The following is a 27,493-nucleotide window of genomic DNA, read 5'->3' as shown; positions in this document are numbered from 1 at the left end:
TTTTACTCAGTACAGATAGGAATTTTGTTTGCATGATAAAATCTAAAAAAAGGAACAGGAATACATGAATAATAATGATATGCATCTGCACTACTGAAGGTGTTTATGAAATTGTTTTGATCAGTGCTTTATTAGGCTGTTTGATTTACTAAGCTTTCACGTTCATAGAACATAATTGTAGTGTAGCTTATACTATGTACTGTCATTGAGGAACATTAATAATTTGTTGATAAGTTCTTTTCTATCTTAGAAATCAGTAAGTCTCTGAAACTCTGATTATCTTCATAATATTCTTACTTAATCTTTAATGATGATCTATGAGTTTTCTTTGTTCTTATTAACAGTTTGGTGTCAACATGCTGTTTTTAAGAGCACTCTTTCCTCCCAAACTAGTGAAGATCTGAACAGTTGACATCCATTGGTGCATTTAATGCAATTTAAGTTAGCCAATGCTTTATCCTTTAGAGGAGAAAAGCTTACAGCCATGTGACAAAGTCGTATCTATTCAGTAGCCAGATGTTCCATATAGCATAGCATTAATAGCAGTCACAAACTAAAATGAAAAGATTTTTTCATCATGGCAGAAACCCCCCCCAGACTTAGTCAATGACATCTAGTCAATGACACCCAATGGAAGGAAAAACAGACTTCCTGTGCAAAACAACACATAAACTAAATTATTTGTGTAATGCCCCAATTCTAGCATAAATGTTCTGATCAACGCTTATAAATACTTAAAGGGAGAGTGTCAAGAGGACGGGGCCAGTCTTTTTTCTGTGGTGCCCAGGGACAAGAGGAAACGGGCACGAACTTGAATATAAGAAGTTCCACCTAAACATGAGGAGGAACTTCTTCACTTTGAGGGTGGCAGAGCACTGAAACAGGCTGCCCAGGGAGGTGGTGGAGTCTCCTTCTCTGGAGACATTCAAAACCCACCTGGACACGTTCCTGTGCGACCTGCTCTGGGTGGACCTGCTTTGGCAGGAGGTTGGACTAGATGATCTCCAGAGGTCCCTTTCAACCCCATATCATTCTGTGATTCTGTAGTGTTCACAAGTTCACCCTTGAAGTTGAAAAGTTGGAAGTCCGGAGTATGTAAAGTTCGATATAGGTGGTGATAGTAGCAATTAATGTATACTGGAAATAAGAGCATCTTCCTATCTATTAAAGAAAATATTGTTCTTATTCTGAACAGCTCCTGTATATAGAGATAGTGTGATGGTGAAAGAGGTTAGGCTGGGTCTTAATCCTGTTTGTGCTGTATCTACTTGTTGGGTGGAGCTCACAAACATTGTTGAGATTGTGTCTGAACTGCTCGGTGGGAGGGTAAGGCTGTTTCAATGAGAAATATCTGAACTCATAACCTGGAGATTTCCCCTATTTTTAGTGCCAGTTTGATCTTTCATTTAGACGGAGCCAGTGTTCACCTATAATACCTGCTCAGTGTTAGTAAAGTGAGCCATAGCAAGGAGTTCATCCACCTGAGTTTCTTCACTGGGTCCATAAAAGAGGAGTGTGCCACCAACATGGTTAACCTGCTGCAGAACTGAGTTGCATGGACTCTGCAAGCTAAATTAGGGTGAAAATTGCAGACTACACCGTTTGGTGTTAGGCTGTGTATAAACAGTGTGTATAAACAGATAAAAACCCCAGAAATGTATAAGGCAGACAGAGCCCACAGCATGCTATAAGGGGAGAGTGGGTGGAGATTACATTCATTAATGTAATGACTCAGAATCCGTGAACTGGGATGTTACAAGTTTGAAAGAGGTAGCTGAAACAAATGTTGTATTTGTTTATCTATTCATTCAATTTTTTAAAGAACAGAAGATCAGATTTATGAGGTCACAAGTACTTTGTTATAGGAGAGAGTGAAGCTGCAGCCATGCAATTTAACTATGTCTTGTAGATGGAAAATATATGTACCTTTCATTCTAGTGGGTAGTTCCAGTCCTTAGATGAGAAGTTAAGGCATTTTTAGAGATGTATCAGTGCTCTCATTGCCTCAAAAGTCTTACACTGTGCTTTGTGTAGGCTAGATTTTGAGAATGTTTAGAAACATTAAGACAATCACAGCTAGTTGTTTAGGAAACATTGCCTCAAGAGGACAGCATGTTTCAGAGGGTTTTTCCAGGTGTTCTTAAGAAATTGGCTTTAATCCATAAAGCTTTCAGTTATTTGGACTATGCCTTCTCCCTCTCACTTCTACACAATTAAGAGCATAAACAGTTGGCACTAAACCCATCTTGATTTAAAATGGAAGATCCTCTTATCAGGGAATTTACTGTAAGTGGGGACAGACTCTGCTACTTCACTATCTCCTGGCCACCTGCTTTGCCTATAAGTATGTGATTTTGATATTCTTCTTGGAAAGCTGATTGTCTCCCCACCCTCTCTTTCATATTTTTTGAGAGATGATAACAATATAGTGTAACTTTGTGAGAGCTATTGTGGATTTATTATTGTAGGTGGTGAATATTATTATGTACCCTGTGGACAGTCAATTACGTGTGGCATATATTGTAGATTTTATATTTTGTCTGCTTTAAAAATTTCTTGAAGTGCCTAGAGTCAGGGTTAGGTGCTTAAGTTGTAACTTCAAATAAATAAATACATTAAATAAATAATTGAAGCAGGCAGCTTCAGATAATAAAGAGAGTTGGCTCCTGGGTAGAAAACACCGTAAGTCTTAAACCAGCAGAATCTTTAATAAAGAAGATGAAACAAAAGCCCCAAAGAATTTCTTCTCTGCGAGTGAAAACCAAAACCCAAACTAACAGGATTTATGCTTGGTGAATTAGAAGCTTCATTATATATATATGGTGCGAAACTAATTACTAGGGAGCATTTTATTTACCTCTAATTTCTATTTAATAGCCACTGCACTTGTCATTGCAGGTATGGTTACAAAAGTATGGCTACCTTCCACCAACTGACCCCCGAATGTCGGTGTTGCGCTCTGCAGAAACCATGCAATCAGCTATAGCTGCCATGCAGCAGTTCTATGGCATTAATATGACAGGAAAAGTGGACAGGAACACAATTGAGTAAGTAACCAGTACTGAACTGCTCTTGATTTTTCTGTTTCAAGCAGGGTAAAATAGAACTGGAAAAACTTTATACCACGTGAAGCAGGGTGACGGTGATATCCATATAGTGTTGCAGCTCCATAGAATCGTAGAATTGCCCAGGTTCAGATGGGGAGTTGAAATGTTTCTCTCTCTCCTTACCTTTTTTTTTTTTTCTTTTTTTTCCATCATCTGTGTTTCATGGTAGCAGGTAGTCACCTGCTTCGCTGCTGCCTGCCTTTGGGCACGTGACTGTAAAGAGAATGTTTCAGGGTTAACTAATGTTTTCCTCTCTCCTTTCCTTTTTTTTTTTTTCTTTTTTTTCCATCATCTGTGTTTCATGGTAGCAGGTAGTCACCTGCTTCGCTGCTGCCTGCCTTTGGGCACGTGACTGTAAAGAGAATGTTTCAGGGTTAACTAGAGAAAGGACCGAAAGGTCATCAATGTGGAAGTGGAGAAACCTATTCAAAATTGGCAAAAATTCACAACATGTTTCACAGTGGAAAGTCTTTTCTTACTGGAAAACCTTTCATTTTCATTGAAAAATAAAATGTAGCACACTCCACTGGTTCATTCATTTAAAGGTTTCCAGTAACAAAAGACCAGGTGTGGTCATTTTACCATGCAGTAAAATTTGATTAGCATTGCATGCCCTTTGCAATTCTGGAGTTGTGTAAGGCCAGCTAGTGTCTGGTTTTACTGACAGACTGACCACAAAGAAACTTTGTGAAACAGAGATATTAAAAGACACTTCCAAGGAACTCTATACTATACCAATTTTTTTAAATATGTAGGGAAATGAAAAAAAAAATTGTATACAATTAAGAAAACGTATCTGGGATTAAGATTTGAAATGCTTGTTGGATACATTTTACTTAAAATGCAACAAAGCTGATATTGTGATTTTAGAAAAAGTTACTTTACTGAAAAGCAAACAATTAGAAAATAGTACTGTCACTACAGATCCGACATTTACTTTATTAAAATATGTTTCTACTACTTCTTGAAAATGCTTTTTTTTTGGCGGGGGGAGAAATAATCCTCCTTCATTTGCCATTTACCAGCCACAAACACACGTGGGTTTTAGTTAATTCTTTTTTGGTAAAGTAGCTGACGGGAATGATTTTTCTATCATTCAGAGTTTAGGGAAGAGGCTACCCAAAATGCTAGCAGGATTGGAAAAATCATTTTATTCCACTGGCACATGCATTATTGCATTGAAAAGCAATAAAGCAAAGCAGATTTGAGGGTTGCCCTAAGGGGAGGTGAGTTGATCACACATCCCTCAGCTCAGGAATTAGAAAGGACCTTAGAGCATGCAGTGCAATAGTAATAAATGCCTTGTGAGAGAGCCGTGCTCAAAATGATGTTTATGATCCAGTCTGCAGGGTGGAGAGACTAGGTTCTTTATACAGCTTCAGCGATTGATCCTCAAGGGGGGAGCTCTGCTATACCAGTCACTAGTAGCCTTTCAAAGGCACATTAGTGGCAACTTTGTAAAAGGCAATATATTTCACTAAAAGGAAAATAATCTGTTGGCAGTTAGCAGTACAGAGAAGATAGAAAGTGGCAACCTAAGGAAAAGCAGGGGGCCATCTCTTAGTTAAGAGTATCAGGGAGCGAGTTGGAAAAAAGCAAAGCGACCCAAAACTTTAATTGCAAAGGGAAGTGGTTTATGTTTGCTAAATTGGGCTTGTTGGCCAGCGTGTCAGCAAGGTTGTCTTTACTTCTGCTATGTAAGAGCAAAGGAATCCATCTATGCGGCAGCCCCAAACATTAATTTTACAATCTGGTGGATACTGAGTCTTCCAAACTTTTTGATGTGTGATTTTTCTTCTACGCAGGAAGATATATTAAAGCGTGGCAATTCTTAGGTACATAAAACTCATGTTGGATGAATTCTGCATTTGCTTACACATTTGGAGTTGCATTAACTAGAGCCAAGTTGGGAACAGAACTGATTCTTAAAGAGTTTTCACATTTGCTTTGGTGTTGAGAAAATAAATAAGCTCATTAAACTAAACTATGGCCTCAAGTTGCCATCAATTAACGCCAGTGAATATTCTTGGGAGATATGACTATATAACAAAGGGTAAATATATTTTTTTCAATTATTCATTTATGGCAGTATTTTGTAAATGTTGGAAGTAATTTTTTCTTTCCTGTACACAGAAAGTATATATACTCTCTTTTGGCCAGAAATATGTGACAGTTTCCAATTTGTTTCTCTGTGATTAATATCTTATAATCACATACAAGGCTGGGATTAAAAATAAAGAGTGCAGCAGGAACCTCATAAAAACAATATGTTCTCATCTTGGGCATGAAGATATATCTGCTTCTCTAGCATGTATTGAGAAGGGATTACAAGTGCCTCTTGTCTTCAGAAGGGCAAACAATTAAAGAAAGTTATAGTAGTAACTTGATAGGAATAAAATTCGAGGATATTAACATAGAAATAATGTCCTGCAACATCATCATCAAAAGTCCCATGTGGGAATTGTTGCTATGAAAAAATAGATAATCCCTCAATGAGTATTTTGGTGTGCATAAATACAAACACTGTTCATCTTTCCCCTAATACTCACCATTCACTATATTTTTTTTTAATTTGTTTCCCAAGTGGCTTCAAAAGCATGATGCATGCTCATTGATGGGGATAGGGAAGAGTGAGTGGCCATTGTAATACCATAAAAATATGAAGGAAGTTCTGAACCTGGGCCAGTCAGTCTCATCTCTGTGGCTGGCAAGATCATGGAGTGTATCCTCCTGGAAACTAGACTAAGGCACATGGAAAATAAGGATGTGATTGGGAAAAGCAAACATGGCTTCACTAAGGCAAATCGTGTCTGACAAATTTGGCGGCTTTCTACGACGGCATTACCGTGTTGGTAGATAAGGGAAGAGCAGCTGACATCATCTACCCGCACTTGTGCAAAGCATTTGACACTGTCCCACCTGACATCCTTGTCTCTGAGTTGGAGAGACATGGATTTGACGGATGGACCACTCAGTGGATAAGGAATTAGCTGGATGGTCGCACTGAAAGAGTTGTGGTCAGTGGCTCGATAGCCAAGGGGCAAGCCAATGACACCAAGCTGTATGGAATGGTTGACATGCTGGAGGGAAGGGATGCCATCCAGAGGGACCTGGGCAGGCTTGAGAGGTGGGCTCGTGTGAACCTCACGAAGTTCAACAACACCAGGTCCTGCATCTGGGTCAGGGCAATCCTAGGCACAAATACAGGCTGGGTAGAGAATGGATTGAGAGCAGACCTGAGGAGGACTTGGGGGTGTCGGTTGATGAGAAGCTCAACCTGAGCCGGCAGTATGCTCTTGGGGCACATCTTCATCCCTGGAGGTGTTCAAGGCTCAATGGTCTATTTTATTAGTAAATGTTTTTGTACAAAAGCTTTATATAAGGTATATATAAGGTGTATTATATACATAAGGTGCCCTCAGCAAACATTGAATGAGAAGCCTTGCAGACAAATCATCATCTGTACTACAGCAGAAATACATTATCTTACATCACTCTTTGACTGCTTCCTATTACTTAGAGGATTGTCAATAAAGTCTTGTAATATATTTGGTAAACATGTCTGTCTCTTCTCACAAGAAGTTTAAGGGTACCATTCAGTAGTTTTCTTAAATAAATGTATATTGATTTTCCAGCCACTATGGTCAACTTGCACTGTCAAGTTGAATTCTCCCTTCTATTTTCCTTTTTTGCTTTAACTTTGCAGAAAAAAAAAGAAAAAATATCCAAATCCCAGCAACAACAAAAACATTATACAGCCTAAGCAGCAGTTTTGCTTACAGATAAATGAGGAGGGTGTTTAACCAAAGGTGGGGTTTGTTAATGTTTTGATTCTGCCTTAGACCAAAGCTTCTTCCTGAAGGCTTAGGAAAGTGAGGAGACAGACATCTTAACCCTTTTAACCCCTAAAGAACAAAATATGGTTAGGCAACTGGCTTGAGTGATGAGAATTTCATCTCTCTCTTTATAATGGAAGAGCATTAGAATTTTGCTGCATATTTTTATTTTAATCTTTTCAGATTTTCTGTGAGTCTAAACTGTTTTAATTCTCTTGACATATATAGCTCCTCAAGATTCAAACTAATGGAGCTAAAAGAGGAATTTGATGTGACAGAGTCTACAGATAGAGTACATTAGTCACAATTAAGCCTCTTTATTGAGTACTGATAAAATATTAATTTTTAGAGGCTGCTGCATAAAAGATTTGTACAAGTTCAGAAACAAACACATGTAAGAGAGGCAAAGACATTCCCATTATGCACCTTTTTAAAATGAAAAACAATTATTTAAAAAAAAAAACTCCAAAAAGCAATCAAGAACATGGAAGACCTTGATCATATTATGTTAAAAGCATCTATATTTGGACAAAAATAGAAATTAATGTTTTATTTCTCAGCTCCACCCCCAGATGGAAGATCAGATTACACTCTAAGTATCCCCAAATATCATGAGCATTAATGACTGCTATTGACAGACGTCTTCCTCCCAGCATGAGAATAATTACTGTTACAAAACATTTTTGATGTATTAAAAAAAAGGAAAAATTCGGTGGCAGAAGTTGTTAACATTTTGCCTCATTTCTGTGCTAGAAAACACTAAACTCCAATACTAACCATGTAATAATTTGTTAAAAATTCTGACTGTTAAACTTAGCCCAGCTAAGCTCTAGGTGATGGTTTTGGTGATAGCCCAACTCTTCAGCTGCAAATGGAATCGTTTCCTTAGATTTTACATGAAGATCACTTCCTGAAAGCTAGTCAGTTGCTTAGGCAAAGACTTCCATTTGATTTCCATTGGGATTTATATTGTGTGTAAACCCCAGTCCCAGTGCTTATGTAAGAACAAAAAGAACGTTAGTGGGCCAGACAGCATGACAACATGGAACATCCCCTGCCCATCCAAACCAATAAGGATACAGGCATCATGCTCTTGATAGGTGCATACCACTTCAAAATCAATGCAAGAACAAATTGTGACTGCTTGGATTTCATAAGATGTTATTTTGGGCTATGTTTTGTTTTGCTAAAAATGGATTGTCAGAAGTTCTAGTAAGCTAATACAATGCTGAATTTTGAATCCATGCTACCTACTGTTCTTGACTTTTTGTATTAAATCTTAAGTGTAAAGCATTTTACGCTAACATTATTTTCTGTGAGAGTATTGAACCTTTGACATAACGTGAGAGATTATTTCAAGAACAGCTTTGAAGATTAATTTTTGAATTCACAACTTTGAATATTTACACTTATCCGCCCCTGGCTTGCTAATGAGCAAACCCTGTTATTAGACTAGGTCTCCAGCAGTTAAGCTAAATAATTTATTTTTTTTTTATTTTTTCATAGAATCATAGAATGGTTAGGGTTGGAAGGGACCTCAAAGATCATCGAGTTCCAACCCCCCTGCCATGGGCAGGGACACCTCCCACTAGAGCAGGTTGCTCAAGGCCCCAGGGGAGGGGGGAAGCCTAATTCAATTAATTTAAAATCATAGCCCTTGAAACAATACAACTGTAAGAGGTATATTATATATTTTGTACAAGACCCTGATGTTTTTGTACAATGTTTCTAACAAAATATAATAGCTATTTGTTTTTGCTTTGTTCCTTGCTTCTTTCTTTTGATGTAGTGATATCACCTTAAGGTGAGAAAACTGATCTTTTGTTACATATCTGTCTTTTTCTGCAATGTGTGTGTGCAGCTTTAACAGCATAATTTACATAGAATCATTAAAATGCATGTTAACTGCATGCTGATCTAACATGCCCTGCGAAAAAGTATTGCTGACAACATGCCTAAAAGTTTTCTGAGATCTGAGCCAATTGTCATCTCATTTTCTGAAGTGTAAATATAATATCATTTTACTAAGAGGAACAGAACTGCCCTTTGGTCTGTAGCAAAGATCTGCTTCTTTCCTTCATTTTCTTTCATTATTAGAACTAATTGAACTTTTCAATAATATTTCATCCCAGGAATCCCTAAAATCTATTTTGTTGAAGTAAAGTTGCAGGGTGTTTCAGCAAATGCTGGTGGGGTAAAGTTTTACCAATTTTGCAGTATCGTCTTTGCAGACGTTAGGGAAAGAAGGTTGTCTTCCTTGCAAATAGGAATAACAGTCAACCCTTTTATGTGCCATGGATACTTTTTAATTATTCTGACCAGAAATTAGAGCAAATCATTCAGTGTTTCTTATTTGAAACAGGTAATTATGAGCTCAGTGTCTTCAGTTTGCCTAGTCAAATTCGTTAAGTGTTGACTTCCCCACTAGTACTACATGATGGATGTGTAACCCATGAAAGGTTTTGCAGGCACTTCTATAGTCTTTATCAGTGAAAGTGGGGTGCAGTGCCATCTTGGTACTATCACTAAAATTTTGCATTTTCCTGCAAAAGTGAGCTTGACTCATACTTATGCATTTAAACAACAGCTATCTATCCGTAGCTACAGCATATATGAAGTGTTATAAGTCTGGTTGTACTTTTAAACCTCTTCACACAGATTTATGAAAATAAGTGTGGCTCATTTTGACTGGATTAGCCCATCTCTAAAAATTAATTCAGTATGCAATATGGTTTCTCTTGTATTAGTAGGTGTAAAACTCACAATTTCACATCTCATTCCTTGAGTACAGAACTGAAAAATCAGCTCTTTCATTGTTCAGGTTGTGTAGGTTTTTGTGCACACACACACAATTCCTTTGTACTGCAAATATTATGTGTTTTCTTTTGGACAAAACAAGATGGTTTTCTTCATTTTGCATATATTGAACTAAGAGTATCTACTGGAAAAGATGAAAGATGTTTGACTGGTGGTTTTTTTGAGTTTTTCTTACCTGCATGTGTTTTAAAAGAAGTCCACATTCTGAGATGACATTTTCTTCAGCTGCCATTTATATATGCCAGTGTATATTTATTTATGAAACAATGCTTAAATGCCAGTTTAATGGTCAGAAATTCATTCATGCAAGCTTGAATATAGGGTATGACTACTCTTGTGGTAAATACCATCAGAAAACTGTAGCCTTTACATCGGTAATTGTTTGGCATGATAGAAATAAAGTCAAATGAACTGGAAAAGTAACAGAGGAGATTTGTCTTTTACTTATGCAGTGAATGTCTTTAATCTTACTAGCTTCCTGATGGTACCTTGTTCTGCAGCTATCCAGCTCATGTAAAATAATAATTTCAGCTGGGTTTTGTTCAATTTTACTCAAACTAAATTACCCCTTCTACTACAGCTGACAAACAGTTCAATGATACCGCTGTTGGACTCATGCTTTTGAATTAGATATCATCCTAGCTTTGACATATTTGGAAAGCTGACAAATTTGAAGTTTTTTGAAATATTGAAAAACATTGAAATATTGTGGCCTCTGTAAAACTGGAACACTTCTGTGGAAACCCCAGTGCTGCTGCAATGGTCAGTTTTGTTGTTTGCAATTTTAGAGCTTTTCAGCTTGATTTTGTGCAGAGCATTAAAAATTCTGAAGAAGAGTTCCCGAGTTAAATATCTCCACTAAGAGCTTACAGTTGCAATGAAATACTCTTTATTGCGTGGAAAGAGAGTAAGATAGAAGAACTTAATAGTATCATAAAGTAGCAGTTTCAGCATCTTGAATTAAATAAAAATCTGGCAGTTGGCTGGGCTCTTTGATTAAAAGAATTCAAGGCTTGTTTAAATATCATGACAATGAGACAATAGAAAGGATCGCAGAATATAAAAAATAGTTTAGGAACTAGTGATTTGACCAAATCATTGTGCATATACTTTAACTTCACCTTCAGCAAGCAAGCTAGCAATAGAGATTGTAATTCCCTTGAATGAAGCAGAATAAATTATTGTCTGTGAAACACTTGTCCACTTGTGAAGTCTTTGTTCAGAGATTGTAACAAAAGAAAACTATGAAGAATAACAGCAAAGAAATTGGCTTCTGAATGTCATGAGGTGCAAGGAAGTTTCACAAACTGCACACCTGGTAACAAGATAACTGTTCCTTTTGTTAGTCGTTGCATGTAGACACAAAACTGATAATACTGTAACTTTGAAAAAGTTTGATGTTTTTCATTAGTTTGGTGCAGCGGTTATGATTTTTCTTTCATGTTGCTTCAACTATGTGGTGCTATTTCTTGCAGTTGGATGAAGAAGCCTCGATGTGGTGTGCCTGACCAAACAAGAGGTAGCTCCAAATTTAACATTCGTCGGAAACGCTACGCGTTAACAGGACAGAAATGGCAACACAAACATATCACTTACAGGTACCAATATATTAATGTCCCTAGTAGTGCTGACTTTTTTAAGTAAATACACATTTCTGAAATATTTTTCAATATTTTTAGAATTTTATTTTTAATATGTGATATAAAAAAGCTGGTATGTATACCTCTTGGAATACATATCCAAGATAAGTATGTGCTTATGTTTGTGCTACGTAAGAACCAAATAATTTTATTAGATTAAAATTGCATGCATTTAGTAACTGGTAAGTTTTCAGCATTGATTCAACACCCAATATGTCCTTAACTTCACCTTTCAACCCTCCTGGAAATTTCTCAGGGAATATTGCTCTGAAACTAGGAGCGCTGTAATGACTCTCACATCCCTAAGTATTTAAAATAGATTATTGAAAGGACTTAGTCTCTGCAAAATGTAGGTGCCTACAGGTCGGTTCTAAGTGCAGATGAATTTCATTATAATTTGGTGAGTTGTTGACCCAACCATTTCCTACCTACGTGATGATGGGTATAGGCATATGTGTGGGTGTGTACAACTCTTGAGTCTGGAATGTACTTTATGCAGTTTGCTGCATAAACTGATCTTTGCAGGGAAAGTTAAATGCAAACTGTGCACTTGCTAGAGCTCTGTCAACCAAAGAAAGTGTCATGTATATAATATAAAATCCATAATTTGTCAGCAAACCAAGGATTCCAATACAGACTGTTTGAAAATTTACACAACCTCATTGGGATTCCTGTAATATCTAACAAGGGTAAGTTTTAAGGGATAAAATAGTTTTCAAATTCATTAACTGGTGCCATTATTCATGAACCCATATTAGTATTAAATCATAAGTTCATAATGGTGACGTAGACTGTTCTTCATACCACAGTGAAGAGATAGTTTTATTAGCAACTCTGTGTCAGTACTATGACTTACGTCTGAATTGGAGAATTCTAAGACATTACACACTGATAAAACTTCAAGAAATAGACTTCTGACTGCCTTGAGATTAGTATGTTTCATTGGCTGGAGTCCTTTATTAGTATAAAAGTAATACAGAGATGCTTGGAATAAGAATGCCCGCCTACAACACTTTCCATTTATTTGCATTTTAAAATGTAAATGTAGTGTGTGTGCACACATATGATAAGGCATCCAAAGACACCTACAAATACGTGTGTTTTTCTATCACTCTGATTTGTGCAGACTGTGAGTCTCCGTTTCATTACAGGATTTTTTACAGCAGTCTAAATCCTACCACTTGTATATCTTCTGTACTGTCACCCAAGGCATTAATCATAATAACAAACAAGGGTGCCTGGTATTAAACTATGTGGGAACTATCTAGTAATCTTTCTCACTTTGAAGAATTTATAGCAATTCTTTACCTCCTGCCTTCCATCTTGTAAAATGTTCACTCTCTCACTTTGACAAGTCAACCAGAGCTTTGAAGAGAGTAAGACTGTAATGTTTTTCATAGTGAATTCCAGACCAAAAGACATTTAAAGCAGAAACCCCAAATTTTATTAGAATAAATAATGTAATATTAATCTTTCTGCATTGAAAAATTCCTCAAAGCAAATAAGGACAACAAAAAGATAAATAAAATTCTTTACATGCTTCTCCTCACCTGCTTGTTTCTTCCCAGCAATTCCCTGCTTACAGGCTTAATACCAGTTAACTGAATGACATTTTCAGTTGTTTTGTTCCCTGATTTGTTGATCATATCTCTAGCATCACTTGCCTGCTCCATTTTTCTCAGTGCCACTTCTCAGTCTCTTTATAACCTGCTGGTTTCCAGCTGCATTCCGTGTCTTCCTGGCAAGTCAAACCTTGTAGTCTGAAGTGTGCCTGCTAAGCAAGCTTAGCAATTCCTCCAAAGAAAGTGATTTGTCACTCATTTCAGTGTCTGCTTCCTCTTCCACTTTTCAGGAGAAGAAAAACCAAAAACAATCCTCCCAAAAAACTACTCCCAAACCCAAGCCCTCTCACCCTTCCATCAGAACAGAAACACAGAATAAACAATAAAAATTATGACATAGATCACAAATGTCTTATTATAGGACAACTCACAAGCTTTTCTAAGTAGGAAGAATATTAAGAAAAAAATATTTTGTGGACATACCCATTATGTTAAAAGGAGAACAACAGATGAGCGGAACCATGGGCGTTATCAGCAGTTAATGGTTTTACCTAAAATACTTGGTGATTTTTTATTTTTTTTTTTGCCGAGGTTTTTGATTGGAATGGTGTAAGACAAGCTTTTCAAATTTGCTTCTTTGTTGCTTAGTTCAAGAAAATATTTAATATACTATTGTAAATGTATAAACTCTTGTTGGGCTCTGAAATCCAGAGATGTGGAGTTCTTTTTTCTATGCATTGTTGTCAAATTGGTGTAATTCCAGTGCTGAGAGGAGCCCTTTGAAAGAGAGCAAAAGCTACATTTACCACTTACTATCTGTCTGGCTACTTGGGCTTAGAGTCTATCTTCAGATGTTCTATTTAAATGAAATAATTATTGCTTCAGGCAAAACATCAAGACATTATTAATGGAAAAATAGAATTGAGATCACATATAAATGCATTTTAAACTGTGCCTACTAATATTTTTACTCTGGCATTTTCTGTCTGCCACTTATTTTTCCCCCAAAGAACTGCTCCTGGCACCTGTTAAATTTAAATTTGTTAATGTTGTTCAGAATATATTGCCTCTTAGATTGTCACTGTAATCATGGACAAGAGGATCAAAACAGTTACACATGTGATTTATGATATTTTTTTCTACATTTCCATATTTTCCATGTGTAATTTTTCAAGCAGAAAACAGTTCCCCAAATTTCAAGATAGTGCTTTGAAGAAGTGACCTACTATTATAATTTACATTAATTGTGTCACTTTTGGCCACATATTATATTTTGAGTTTCAGTGATAATTACTCTTCGAAAACAATGTGTATGCAGACAGCATAAAAATTCAAATTTCCAGTATTGGGAACATCAGCATGGAATGGGCATTGTGCTGCATTAATTGTACTTTCTTTCCCTTAGGGAAAACAGCTTTCCACTTATTTGAACTGGTAAATAGGGTGTTTGTTAGAATTTCTGTTTCTAATGAAGTTACAAAGCAATATTACTTACCGTATCTTTTCTGCCTGGTATAGTTCATACCTTGTAGACGTTAGTAGTACTTAGGTTGTCTACTAACATGACTTCCATAAAAATAGAAACAGAAAATGATTATTTGAACACTTTTACCAGCCAGAATATTATCGGAGTGAAAGAGAATCTCTATAGTATATGAAAATTGTAGCCCCCTTACAGAGCAAAATACAAAGATCTTAAGGATATGGTTTTGATTCTTCCTTATTGTCTTAGACCATATCAGGTCTAAATCTCTGAACATTATATAGAGTTAGAGAAGAAATCTCTGAAACTCATTAAGGAATTTTTAAAAATAAAATAAAAAAAAAACAAGGGGGTGTTTACAAAGACAGGAGTCTCTCAAAAAAAGATTACCTTATCTTTTTCGAGGGAAGTAAATCATCCAGTACTTTAAAGAAGGAGCAACAATGTGAATCAATAAAGCAATCAGCTTTCTAAAAATAGAACATAAATGTTTGTATGTCCTTTTCAGACAAAGAATTATTGACTAGAAAGTTCTCCCAATCAGAATTCTGGGCATAGTATTCATGATTTTAACTTCAGCAGTCAGTCATCGGTCAATTGCTCAGAATAGTTAGTCTGCAGAACACTTCTGCAAATAAAATTGGAGAATGCTCTCTAAAAAGCCAAGCTTTGCCTTGAATTATAACCATTACTTAGAACTCATAACTATTTAAAATAAAACAATAATTTAAAAGCAATTCTGCTTTATTTTGCCGTCTTGAGGAAGAAAAAACCCAACAATTTGATTGTTCAGCAGTATGTAATAATTTAATTGGTGGAGGAAATGTAACTGTAGATGGTCAATGGATTAATCCCAAACCAACTAGAATTAATGTAATCTTTTTCTTGACTTCAGTAGACACTGCGTGAAGCCCTAGATTAACGTTATTTTCCTTTCTCAACAAGTTGGATACTTCCTGGATTTCAGCTCCAAAAACCCTCAGAAGATGAAAGATTTGGACGTGTCTAACTTTATGCTGTCTAGCTAAATGAATTAATGCTGGCTGGGAGCTTCAGTATGCAATGAAAAGTCCTGTCTGGCTTGTTAACAAGAGACTATGTTATTGCCATGGTCTAAATTACCCATATCGTGCAGAATATGGCAAGAAAATTTTTCTTAGGTGTTTAAAAGCCATATTGAAAATTAAGAAAATGCTGAATTAAGAAAAAGCTTAGAATATACTGTTGCTTCAAAGTAGCAACCAGATTTTGGCTGTACTACTACAGAGGAATATTTAGAAAATATTTCCTATATCAAGGTATTGCACCTTATTAATCATACTTGTCACAAAGTCAGTAAATTCTGAATTTCCTTTTATTCAGTTTGCTCATGGATGAAAAAAGGTCAGTTCTGACATTCACACTACATTATTTTTTAAATATATGGCTATACCATTTCAACATCAAGACATGAACATACTGTCTTTCCGTTAAAAATGAAATGCAGAAATAAGGGGAAATAATTATTATGTGTTTTTTTCAGAGATGTTGAGAACACTTTTATGGACCACTGAAATATCTGAAAACTTTACTTCAATACACTGGCAATATTGTATGCTTTAATTCAGTAGCACCTGACTAATGTATTTTGAAACACACCAGAAGCATTTACTGGGTTGGGCTGCACTTCGATACAACATTTTCCCCATAAGAGGGAGGGCCTACAAGACCTTAAGCAGAGGAAATACTTAACTATATACTCTACAGTTCTAACCTGCCTTTTTAAGTCAGTAACAAATTGTGGAAAGCATTCTGAGAGGAATGGTGCAGTTTTCAGGGTTCTGTGAAAACAGATGTTTTCAGAATGACCCACCCATGAGTTCATAGTGTTCTACTTAAATATTTTGCTGGAACTCTGATGATTTACAGCTGCAAATCTAGAAAAATAGTAATTTGTTCTCATAAACTGTAAGACTACCTTAGAGTTTCAATCCTTAAGAACTAATGGGACAGGGAAGCTACAGTTCCTGACGTTAAGCATTAGCTTTTTGTAGTAAGCATGGATGCAGGATTAGATGCTAATTAAGGCTCTATTAAACATTCTTTTGTCTTTATAATTGCATATCTTATCAGCCTTAAATCAGAAATACCATTAAAAATGTAATTCTAGTCAACCTGATCATACGCAGGAAAATTTATGATGTCTATCTACTTGATGTCTGCTGGTGCCATAATAGGCAATGTTTAGGAATCTGAGTAAAATGGAATACTTCAGTTCCTGAGTGTTGATTTAAGCATATTTGTCCCTCTGTTAATCTTGGTGCTTCCCCAAAGTACAACTTAATAAAGGCAATGCTTGCCCTTTTCTTAATGAACTATGTTAGCAATGTTATCTTAGTACTTCTAACCTCTAAATGGAAGTGGGGAAGATATGTAAAACAGACCTAATAAAAGGAAATTAAATTACACTGTAGTGATTCTAGAATTTATGCGAAGAAAAAGGTCTACATAGCTGTAATTGTGAGAGAGGATTCCAACATAAAAATCAATTAATCCAATTAGTTATGCTTTTCAACAGTGTAATTAAAGAAAAAATTCTCTTCACTATATGCATTTTTAGCGTCAGTCCTTTACATATAAAATTTGGAAATTTTAGAATATCAGTTCTCATTTATTTAGTACTTACTTCAACAATCCTAAAATAATTAAATATTTTAATATCAATATGCTATAATTGTAAATGCTTATGTTGCATTTTATTAGTTTTAAATTAAGTAGTAGTAAATTACGATATGGGACTGCTTAGAACATCTTTCATTTATCAATCTTGGTTTTGTGTCTTGGAAATCTCATCTTTGTCACTTTTAATCTCCTTTTAATGAATTACAGGGAGAATATTATCCATGAAACCAAAGAGGGAAGAAAGTGATAAACTCTTTCCAACATGGCAGCAGTAGCTTGACTTTTAATGTCATCACAGAAAAAGAAAATCAAAAGCAATAGTTCTGACTTGGGTTTAATCAGCTGGAGCAGGAGCTGTATGAACTGAGATCCCATTTTACATGAGTAACATTCTGAGTTTATGGCCACAAAGAGTTAGCAAAGTGAGACTGAAAAGAAGTTTAAGCCAAGAAACCCACATCAGTGAGAGATTAATGAAGCGACTTGATAGGAAGTATCTCTAGAGAAATGATGGTGCAAAATGAAATATACCTTTGACCAGAGGTAATCTATTAATAAAAATTCAATCAAAGTAACAGTGGGATTTAAAAAAAAAAAAAAAAAAAAAAGCTTTGGTTGAGTTTAGGTTTGATTTACAATGATGGCAATGAGAAGGTAGTTTCAACAAATTATTCAAATTTAAGCTGTGTTTCAATTCATCTTATCTTAACTATTTCATATCAAATTCAGATCTATAATTGGCTTTAAAAAGATTACTGACGGCATCTTTTAACCTACTCAGCTGAATTTTCTGCTCTTTTATCTTCTGTGTACTTTCTTTCTTTAGAATGATGTTTCCAGTTTGTGACTTTGCTCCAAGAAAATCTTGGAATGTTTGAGAGAAATGGCACCATAGAAATATTTTCCCCATTTATATTTAACAGATATATTTATGTTCTTAAAAAAAATAAAATATCATCTTTCATCATTATAATTACCTAATAATTCTAAAAGCGCTCATTAGTATCCAGTCTAATCATCCCAAGAGGGTAGTAAGATATTGTTAATCTTGTACTCTGGATTTATACACAAATGAGCATAGAACCAATTTAAAAATTGTATTTATTATATACAGTAGAGAATAGAAGTATCAAAGTCTACAGGTCATGAAGAAGTCTGTCACTAGTTATTACAACTCTTGTGGAGGCCATTACTGCTAAGGTGAGCAGTAATAATAAGCTTTATGCATTTTGAGCATTTTCTAGCCTTTGCTGAACTGCCTCTTGGGTTTAGCTTGGGTCAGAAGGGTTGATTTTATATACAGAATCATAGCAATTTACATGAAACATATAACGATTTGTTCTAATGACAGCTTAGGAAGGAAAAAAGGAAATAGTGAAATTCAATGGCAAATATGTGCTACTTAATATACTGTATTTAAATTTCAGATGACTGATTTTACACAGCCAGGTGAGGTGTATCCTGACAGCCTTGCAAGGCTACTGAAGCTGTTGCAGCCAAAAATATGTCACTGAAACATGGATAATTTTTTTTGAGGATATTTTGGAGAAGGAGGGGGAGGGGAAGGAAAACCCAAAGCTTTTCTAAAACTAACAGGAATCAGAATTTCAGAATAACAGTCTCCAAAACAAGACTGTTCAGGAATCTGTAGAAATAGTAAATTAGTGAAAATGATGTGAAAAGTGCATATCACTGGTGAAATCTTATTCTTCATGTGCAGGACATGGATTTAAAAGCTATCATGCCTAAAGCAACTATCAGGTTGAAAACTTAAGTTTTCATCAGAGCAGTAATAACTACAAAATACTGTATTCAATTTATGTATTGCTGTGGTTGTCTAAGAATAACAGCTTCCAAAATTTATACAAAGCATCACTCAGTTTACTACTTTGTAAAAAAATTACATCAAAGTAGATGTTTCCTCTTATAGATCATCTTTTGCTTACTTAAATACTTCTGGAAGGAACGGTGAGTATGTTCTTCAGCCTCCCTTTAAGCTTGCACTTTGCATCTGGTCAAGGTCACCATTGGATCTTTCTTGACTGAACATCTTTTCTGTGAAATGATCACTAGACTTGGAGATTAGGAAAATAATACTTAGTAAATATTGTTTTCTTATTGTGATGGCCTTTGCCTTGCTGTGCTGCCACCTTGCAGTAGGAGTGGTTCTGAGTTATGTCCTCCACTTATTTTTGTTTGAGGTCCATTATCAGCACGTGTTGAGCGTAAGATACCCATTTCCTCTTTTTTTTGTTACCAGTGACAGTTATCACTCCTTCAGCTGACTGCTGGCTTTAAGGTATATGGTCAAATGTAATAAGAAAGATGTTCCTAGAAGACCTTATTTGCTATTGCAGTGTCTAAACCGAAGACTTTTAAGAGATAAGTCTGAATCTGGTAGTTGATACGTTGACTGTGAGGATTGATCTTTATACTGTACTTTTCCTTTGGAGGTTATATGATCAACACCACAAAATAAATGTAAAATAACTTGGATTTCATACATCTACCTGGTGACTTATTTATGCAAAGTTCCCAGATAGACAACTTCAACATTTGTGTTACACACAATATTGGAATTTTCCCTTTTAGGATTGAACATGGCTTGTGTTAAACACATTAATATGGACAATCATTTTCTGGAAATACTTATATTGGAATAACTACTGATTTATTTCATTTCTTTTAGAAGCTACATTTTTCAGTATAATCTCACCCTCTCCAGAAGGTTGTTCTGGAAGCCAAAAATCTGTCTCATTTTAATACAGAATGTATGCTTTGAAAAATCTTTCTTCTTGACAATGAATCTTGAGATGTAGGATGCTATTTCAGAAGTAATTCACTAGCTGAATCCTCTGGAAAAGCTCTCCCATCATAGGTAATCACCCCTATTTAATGCGCGTGAAACTAGCACAATGGCTCAATTTTTCATTTGTAATCAATGGCTAAAAAATTATTTTATGCACTGAAAAAGCAAGAAAATGTAAAGTGATAAGGCTTAATACGTGAGTCAAACCATTTCAGTCCAGGCAATTAATCAATTTACCACCAGTAGAAAATTCCAATCTGTTTTTATCCATTTCCTTATATCACATATAACAGCATAAAACTATCTTTTTGCTCTCTTTACATAACCACAAAGTGTGACTATGACCTTTTACTAAGATTCCTAAGTACAAAATAATTAAAAATAACAAACTGTTTCTTTCAGGTGAACTTTTCCTACACCAAAATATCAGGTTTGTTAGACACAGTCTATTTTCTATGAAAGCCTGTTGATTTATTTGCTGTATTCGTTATAAATAGCAAATAACCGAGGTTTTAATCCTTCAGTGGGTGGTGCTTGAGACAATTGCGTGCTTTAGAGAGCACAGTGCAGGACTGATGAAAAGAAAATTTAACAGCTTTCTAAGAGGTGTTCTTAGCATGGCAACAGGTTAACCATTGTCAAGAGTTTGGTAGTGGCAGTGTAAGTGTGCTTTTGTGAGATTTAGTGCCATATGACACGCTGGTTGTAAATTGCTGCACATTCTTGAGGGGCACAGGATGAGTAGTTGATGAACTTGCCAACCAAAGCATCTCAAAAAAGTAATTCACAAAGGAAGGAGCTTTCAGAAAGGGGGTTCTGCAGAACCTCTGGTAGTTGGTCCAGTGCATCAAGTGTTTTTTTTAATCACCTGTGAATCAACACAACACTGATCATAAAATTAACGATGAGTAAATATCTATGAAGAAACGATATCAAACAAAGCAATTTGATTCACATGACATTGACATGACACAGGGTAAGCCTATGTGTACAAATAAGAGGGCTTTTTCTCTCTGACAGAGAGATCAGCACAGCAGTTCTTTGTAGTTCTGACAGAGAACACTGCAAAATTGGAGTGAGTTCAATAAAAATCACAGAAAATATTTAATAAACTGGATAAAATGTCTTACAGTAAGAGACTTAAAGAGTTCAAAATTTTAATTTCAAAGAGAGAACAAAAAGGTAATGACTTTGCAGTGCAGAAATGTCTTCAAAATGTGTTTTTTTAGGGGAGAAAATGTTCGTAAGTCTCATGCATGTGAAAGAGAAAGGCAAAACAAGAAAAAATGTTACAAGCCAGGCCAATAAGAGAATAGGCACAAGTGTGTAATGGCTGGTTAAATCATCCTTGTAACAAAAGAGCAAGGGAAGCAGTGGATTCTCTACAGTATATTATCTTCTAATCTGTCTTGATATCTCTTTGGAACATACATACTAGCAGTATTGGACTCAATACAAGAATATTTTTGAGTGGAAGTCAAAATAGGTAACTTTATTTTTTCTGTGTGAACATATGAGCATAATATTATGTATGTGAAGCCAAATCTATAAAAATTAAACTTGAAGGATTTATTTCCATTTATATAAACTTACAATACCATATAATCAAGCACATTTAATGCACCAAACAAATCGATCATTCCAGATTTCTTTATGGAAATATTTTTGTTCTCCATTAACACATATGCTGTGTAAACTTACATAAAACTTGCATGTGCTCTAGAACTACATAGTTTCTGCAGTTTGTGCTGGACACTCAGTCAAGCACATGTCAAATGAACCAAGAGCATCTGATAGCAGCAGTTTCAGAAAAGACACAAACCTAACAGAGTATTTGCTGGCCATATGAATTGAATAAAAACGACGGAGGAAATTGGATAGGTCTGAAACTGATTACTGCCATTATTTTATTGAATTCAATAATAAAAATAAATAAAGAAGTTTTTTTAAAGATGGTTCCACTATAATTTGCTACTAACTGTGACACTAAACTCAGCTGTAATTCCGATGGTTTTTTGCCTTTCTCTTATGTGTCATTTGAAGTAGTAGAGACTGAAATTTCTGTTTAAATATATATTTCTGAATTAGCACAAGCTTATCTTCTGTAAAATGATTTCTCTGACAAATTCTACAGTTTTATGCGAGGTTTATAGAAGTAATCAGATCATAAAGGGACATCTTAGCCTGCATTGAAATAAAAAGGCTTTGTTTCTGATATGGAATTATCTATTCAGTTACAAATGCAACAAGAACTGCTTTTAAGACTTTGTGAATACTGGTTGGTGTTCACAGTATGGAGCTCAGCTATTGTTAATGGACTCACTTAAGAAGTTAAAATTTCATTTAACTGGAAACATTTTTCTTTTGATCAGAAATGGCATGCCGTTCTTTAGCTGTGATGGATTCTAATTGTGGTCCAGGAGGTAAACAGTCAGTGGTTGATTAATCTGGTTATCCCACTGTTAAGAATTTTTCATTTAAAAATATTTTTAATCTTCTGAAAATGAGATTTTTGTACCGCTGAGAGTAACCTAACTGACATATAATACGTCCTAGCATAAAGGGCTACACAGAATGACACAATAATTTCGTACCTGCTTATTTAAAAATACTCTTCTTAAAGGATATAACGCCAGACTAGCATGTTTTATTAAAAACACAGTGCTTTTAATAATTAGGGGAAAATGTATTTAAGCAATGTTACTTACCACTCTGTGAAATTTAATCTGTTTCTCTGTTTCTTTCAGCATAAAGAACGTCACTCCAAAAGTAGGTGATGCTGAAACCCGTAAAGCCATTCGCCGTGCCTTCGATGTGTGGCAGAATGTAACTCCTCTAACATTTGAAGAAGTTCCTTATATTGAATTAGAAAATGGAAAGAGGGACGTGGATATTACAATCATTTTTGCATCAGGTTTTCATGGAGACAGTTCTCCCTTTGATGGGGAGGGAGGATTTTTGGCTCATGCATATTTCCCTGGGCCAGGGATCGGGGGAGACACTCATTTTGACTCAGATGAGCCATGGACTTTGGGAAATCCCAATCATGACGGTAAGACAAAAATTCAGTTTAAACAAAATAATAAATGAGGTGAATTTTCAACTAACATTTCCATGTTTCCCTTCCCCTGAAATCAGATAGCTTTCTTTCCTACGTTCACATTACTTTAGAAATATCTACAGTTGATTGGTCTATTAGAATCTGAGGCATAAAAGTTTCTGTCTAAACATGAAAATGTGTTTCTCTTGAAAAACAATGAATTCTTGGTAGAAACCTTTCTGTTCATTCAAACACTGTACTGTTGAATGTTTACATAATTTCATTTCGAAATTGTTTGCCATATAGTTCTTACTTAGGTTTGGGGAAAACATGGATGCTCTTTAGCAGTGATAAAAGAGAGGTTAAGAACAACTGAGACTATCCACCAATACAGTGGATACCAAAACACATAAAAAACTGGTCTTGCCCTGTTTTTCTTTATGGTGATGCAGTGGCAGAATGTAAAGTCAACTTTTAATGATGCCATTGCAAGAACAGAATCAGTGTTTCCCAATAACTTTTGAACATCTTTTGGAATTGTTAATTCCAACAGTAACTCCAGTTTACTTAAGCTGTACACTCCCAGTACTCAAGTAAGTGACTGCATAGTGCAGTTGACATACCTAAAATTTATCAAATCAAGATAGTCTTTAAAGTTACTCTCCACAGAACTATCATCTGGCCCTTGCTGAGCTCCAAGTTCATGTGACTAAATAACTGCCATTACCTAGAAAAGCTAATTTAAAGCTATCCTTACATCTCTGCAAAACAGTATCAGAGAAGAGTTTTTGTGTAGACATACTCTGTGTTTGATGCTTTGACAGGTTTTGGTTCCAAGCAGCCTCAGTTGTCCTAGTAAATCTCACTAAGCCAGTTACATTGAGTTGGAGAGAGTCTCTTCAGCAAATGATGCACAAAAGAAGAGGCACAGATGCACAAGGAGGATGTTTCTGGCATACAGCAGATGATAAAGATGACAAGAAGAGCAGAACTGTGTATTTCAATGTCACACTGAATTTGTGAAAAATCAGAGGCTTTATCTAATTCCGTTCCCTTTCTCACCTGAGGTCTTCCAAGTAAAATTCAGAGCCTTTTATGTAGCAGTATATTGTAGCCTGGAGTTTGCAATGAAGCTTTAAGTTAACATTTCAGGAATATGAATACAGTATTGTGACTGTTCTTATGGTGCAATATTTCTGCTGTGCCAGGGTCAGTGAAGCAGGGGCCGCGTACTGCAGTGTGGAAGCCCTTGGCAGCAGACTGGGTTCAAGAAGCTCATTTCTTTTGGACCAAGCCCCGTATTCTTACTGGAGCAAAATCTGTGGTATTGCACTGCTCGTATTTGCCCTTTTCATAAGTTTAGCTCAAAGAAACAGCAGGGGGAATCTTCTGTTTGTGCAGTTCAGGTAGAGAGTCAGTCACAGCATTGTGAGCCGAAATTAGGGTGGTTTTCTCTCAGTGGGACACCAACACTGCACATAACGTCCCATGGTTTTGGAACTATTACTTTAAGCACTCAGGGAATTCTGCAGGCATGTGTACGTTGGAAGTCAAGATGTCCATTTAAAATGTGATAGCTCTTTTGGAGCAGTTCCACAAATGGATACTTTTAGTCTGTGTGAAAGTGTGCTAACGTCTGGCTGTCTTCTTCTCTGTTAAATAATTTTCAGAGTGCAGAAGGCCACTCATGTCTTACATGCCTTTTTGTGGCTGACTTTCGTAGAGCAGTTATCAAAAGCTATTTCTTGTATTAATTAAATTTAAGATATCATGAAGGAACAAAAATCAAGTGAAAGTAAAATGATAATATCACTAAAAAGATGTTTTTATTTATCTTCGAACATAAAACTTCTATAATAAAAATGTTTTGCTATTTGCATCATGAAGGTTTAATAGGTATTACTGGAAATATATTCTGCACATTTAATAAGTGATATACTTTGGTGTGTTCATATATACCTTTTTGAGGGAGACATATTCCTGTTAGAATGGAAAGGTAGAAAACCCAGGATATTTTATGACTGGAAGATTTGTGCAGAATACATGCAATTAAAATAAATATCTTGCCAATGCAAGTTTTCTGCAGGGTTTTGGCAACTTCTAGTTTCGTTGTTGAGATGGTATGAACCATGGATCTTAGGTCATAGCTATTGTCTAGAGAAAATGCCCCATGTCATTGTAACTCTAGAAATAGCAGGTGATCTGTATACACAGAGTGCCTGTTTGTATGATTGGTGACTTCCAATTATCAGGTAGCCCAAGTTCTGCTGATGAGCTTGCTGCATTAGCTTATGTCTAGGAATTCTGAAGAAACATCCAGATTTTTTTTTTGTGACTGGAAAAAATTTCCATGTGCAAAAAGAAGGCAAGCATACGATTTGGGATTGACAGGAAGAAAAGACTTACAGCTCTCTGAGGCTCCCTATCATCTTGAGCTCAGAGCACTGAAAAGCAGAAAGTTGAAAAATATATTTATGATCTTAACTATGAGTCATTTTTCCCATGTGAGTGTCATTTTTTTCAGGTTCATTGCTCCAATAGTCCAATAGTCATCTTCATGTAGTGTTATTAGAAATCCAATACAAAGGGGAAAAGATTCAGTGATTTATTTTTATTTTTATTTTGAAATTAACTCTTGCCCCAAAGGACTGATTTTCTCAGATTCCTACTCTGTTATTTCAGAGCGATTTAAAGACACGGACCAACTTGGTTATTTAGCAGCAAAAATGCAAATATAACATCCCCTTGAAAAGTACTAGCCTCATTTTCCACCTTATACTCTTCCTTTAATGAAAATTATTTGCATACTGTCTACCTCAGAAAAGAGAGTCCACTTGAAACGCTTTCATAAACAGGCATTTTAAAATAATTTTCCTTTCAAATAAGCAATCATACATAAATTCAGTATTCTGAGGCTAGTTAATTGCAGTGTCTTCATACTTTAGGTTTGGGGTTTAGTTTTGTTTTGATTTTGTGTATTATGGTTTTTTTTTTTTTTTCTTATCACGTTTGCTTGATTTTGCTGTGTGTTGCTTAGTTTTAATAACGTTCTATACTGAAAGGACAGTTCCAATAGGAATATATCACCTCCACAGTGCAGTTCTGCTTTCCGTTGTTCTCATTTCAGTGGTATGTTTTTGTAGATCGCAGACCTGTCTTATCAATCATGTTCTGAGGAAGAGATCTGTGCTTTTACTCCTGCCTTATTCTAAAGAATTAATAAGGCTCTTGTAGGTGTAAAGGCTAATGGGCCCGTTGCTCAGGAAAAAAAACCTTCTGTCATACAGTTTAACACTTGCAGGCTCTCTAAAATGATGTATTTCTTTGCTTTCGTAATACCCTGTAAGCAGGGCACAGCTGGTACCTTAGCTACAGCTGAGCTGTAGAGGTCTTTTCTCTGAATTTCCTTGCCTAGTGCTGCAGATGATGCCAGAAGTATTGGCCAGAAAAAAAGGACAAGAAACTTGCCATCCCAAGAGGTCAATGGAAAAAAAAGGACAGAATTTCTTTTGCTAAGGAAGGAGGGATATACTGGAGGATTAAAGGTGTTTGGTTTTTTTTTTTTTTCAAGGTAGGGAAATGGTAGTCTTCCAATATGTTGGACAAAGTGTTTGTGTGCTTTGGACTGTAACCTTCCTCCAGTCAGCTTTCAGGTACCACTTGTTCTTTCAGGACATCTCCTTTTCAAGTAGACTTTTTCAACTCTAGTAGACCCTATTTGCTTTATGGTCTGCCTATCTGGGCTCCAGTGTGAGGTGAGAGCCTTAGGTTTGTAAATTACTCGGGACAGGGTGGTTTATTCATGCATCTTACGAAGTACCTCGTGTTCCTCGGTGATCTCGGTTAAATCTCAGATTATTTTGGTAACTTAGCAACTATGGTAGAAAAAGAGGATGGAGGAAACATACATTGAAGGTGAAACGCTGTTCAGGAATAGCAAATCAGAAAGTATAGGAGTATCACAGGGAAACGTTTCACAATATATACGCTTAAAGATGTAAAAAGAGAAAAGAATAAACAGGAGATGAAAGTCAAGTTACATAAGTAGCTATCTGAAAAATCAGCACTTATTAAGAAAAACTGTAGATCTTTATTTTCTTCTGAACTTAAGTGCCAGAAAGAAAAAGAACTGGGGGGAGGAAGGTGGGTGGGAAAGGAAAGGAAGAAATCTTAATATACCAGTCTTAAGGCTAGGGAGAGATTTCATTGTTCCCAGTACTCCAGTCCATTTAGGTGATATATATCACATCATTTTTTGAATGAAAAATTTATGGACTATGAATAATGTAGCTAAATCCAGAGAAGGACAATGACTTCTTGCTAGGAGTGAAAATATTTCGGAGATACTGATTTGTCAAAATCTTCAACAAAAATCTTTTTCAATGTGTTTTTTTCAATTGCAATTTTTCAAATCGCTGTGATGAAATTCAAAGACACTGCCAGGGAACAGGGGGAAATAAGGACTATCTCCATAGTATATTTTCTAGTAGCTAACAGAAAAATCCTATCCTATGCTCTATCTTCCTGTACCAAAACTG

The 27,493-nt window shown here is 35.8% G+C and overlaps 1 protein-coding gene across 1 annotated transcript in view; it reads left to right on the top strand.

Moving 5' to 3' along the window:
* Window positions 1–27,493, top strand: part of MMP16 (matrix metallopeptidase 16 (membrane-inserted)) — a 176,818-nt gene that overhangs the window by 83,487 nt on the left and 65,838 nt on the right. Inside the window, exons 2-4 of the mRNA XM_014965450.1 lie at window positions 2,894–3,047; window positions 11,236–11,358; window positions 22,663–22,967. Of these exons, the coding sequence (XP_014820936.1) occupies window positions 2,894–3,047; window positions 11,236–11,358; window positions 22,663–22,967 (582 nt within the window). The remainder of the gene's footprint in view (window positions 1–2,893; window positions 3,048–11,235; window positions 11,359–22,662; window positions 22,968–27,493) is intronic.

The sequence above is a fragment of the Calidris pugnax genome, unplaced genomic scaffold, assembly GCF_001431845.1.
Source record: "Calidris pugnax isolate Ruff unplaced genomic scaffold, ASM143184v1 scaffold41, whole genome shotgun sequence".
Taxonomy (NCBI): Eukaryota; Metazoa; Chordata; class Aves; order Charadriiformes; family Scolopacidae; genus Calidris; species Calidris pugnax.
Note: the sequence above shows the minus strand (reverse complement) of the source record. Positions and strands in the feature narration are given on the sequence as shown.